This window comes from Oryzias melastigma, linkage group LG19 (genome assembly GCF_002922805.2).
Source record: "Oryzias melastigma strain HK-1 linkage group LG19, ASM292280v2, whole genome shotgun sequence".
Lineage (NCBI taxonomy): Eukaryota > Metazoa > Chordata > Actinopteri > Beloniformes > Adrianichthyidae > Oryzias > Oryzias melastigma.
The window spans coordinates 16,635,048-16,636,675 of NC_050530.1; the positions used below are offsets into that span (position 1 = coordinate 16,635,048).

General features: G+C 35.6%; 1 protein-coding gene across 6 annotated transcripts in view; it reads right to left on the minus strand.

The window, feature by feature from the left end:
- LOC112153825 (flocculation protein FLO11) overlaps window positions 1–1,134 on the minus strand; it is a 5,111-nt gene extending 3,977 nt beyond the window's left edge. The window contains exon 1 of one of the 6 annotated variants that reach the window (XM_024284233.2): window positions 237–1,134. In XM_024284233.2, coding sequence (XP_024140001.1) covers window positions 237–269 — 33 coding nt within the window. In that variant the 5' untranslated portion in view covers window positions 270–1,134. The remainder of the gene's footprint in view (window positions 1–236) is intronic. The other 5 variants (XM_024284230.2, XM_024284234.2, XM_024284232.2 and 2 more) reach the window with 5 other exon arrangements.
- Window positions 1,135–1,628: the final 494 nt, after the last annotated feature.

Sequence of the window (1,628 nt, forward strand, 5' to 3'; positions counted from 1 at the left end):
TTAAATGGACAAGAGCAGTTGTATGAACAACAAAATATTCAATGTTTGCCAGGAGTTCTGTGTAAATATTAAGTTGTAAGGAGATGCAAGTGTTTGTATCAGAGAGATTATGCTATTCCTGCAAATAATTTTAGAGAAATTGTACAATTATTTTAAAAAAAGACTAATTGTTGATAGATTTTACACAACTTTGATGTGTGCAAGTGTTTAATTAGAAGTAAAAATGTCTATTTGACCTGTTGGAGAGAAGATGTACATGTCCCGGTCATTTGTGCTTCTCCTGACGATGGAGTCAAGTCCTCCACACTTGATGTCTGTAGCAAAAGACAAAATAAAATGTAAAATGAATACTATAATGTAAATCTAAGTTTAAGCAGCATTGAAATTCATAATACCAGAACGATGTGAAAAGTGTTATCACAGTAGAGTACATCTTCCTAAACTATGTCATCACAGATTAACACACGGCTAATGAGTTGGACCGTATGAGGACATCAAATTATACACACGAAAGTCTTTCAAATGTTGACAATACGAGGACACTGTTGACACACAACCAATGATTAGGACAATACGAGGACACTGTTGACACACAACCAATGATTAAGACAATACGAGGACACTGTTGACACACAACCAATGATTAGAACAATACGAGGACATGTGTCACACACCATGTTGTGTGCTGAATTTGTGTTAGAGATTAAACAAGTCTAACAGCTATTATTGTTTAAGAGTAAAATCAATAGTAAAAAACTCCCTGCAGCTGTGTCTAGTTACCTTAATTTGAAATAGTCACCTTGCTAACTAGTCAGAGTTTACATCAACTATTATATTTCGTAACAACTTAAACCGTCAACAATTTAATTGGGAAATTGTCATATATTTTAGCTCTTTTGATGTATTTTAGAAATTTGGGAATTTAAATTCTTTTTAAACTGTCTTACCTTCATTACTCAATTTTTTTAAGGCTGATGTAATTCACATATTTCCGTGCGACCAGCATAGAAATTGATGGAAATTCATATTGGCCACACATAGTACGTGCAGCCAAGATCACATTACTGCATTGGCCGCACGCATTTTTAAGTGAGTCCAAGGCTGGATTCTGGATTTTTTTTTGTTGGTCGCACGTATTTAAACTTAAACTTAAAGTCCCATTAACTGTCACGCTCCTAAATGTGTAAATGTGTTCTCCACATTTGACCCATCCCCTGGTGGAGCCGTGAGCTGCAGAGACAGCCGCACTTACTCTGTGCGACTAAGAAAAAAGTTTAACACTGGCCGTACGTTTTTAGAAAATTACGTGCAAATAGACTTTCTTTCTTTAAACCTTTGATTTTCAAACAGCTAAATTTTATGCTCTGAAATATTTTGCATCTTAAATATTTCTGTTTTTCATTTTAAGACGCATCATTTTAATGACCATCCATTTAAATTCATTTTTGCCATTTCATAAAAAACAATATTTAAAAAATGTACAATTTTATCTTCCTGTATAAAATGTGAAGAAGTTGATCCTCCGCCCTGCCTTCTAAACTTGGGAGCGACACAGAGATGAACTCTCCCCCCTCCCCCCTCCCCTTTGCCTTCTCAGCATGCAGGTGGCTCAGCTAAGCACGTGCACT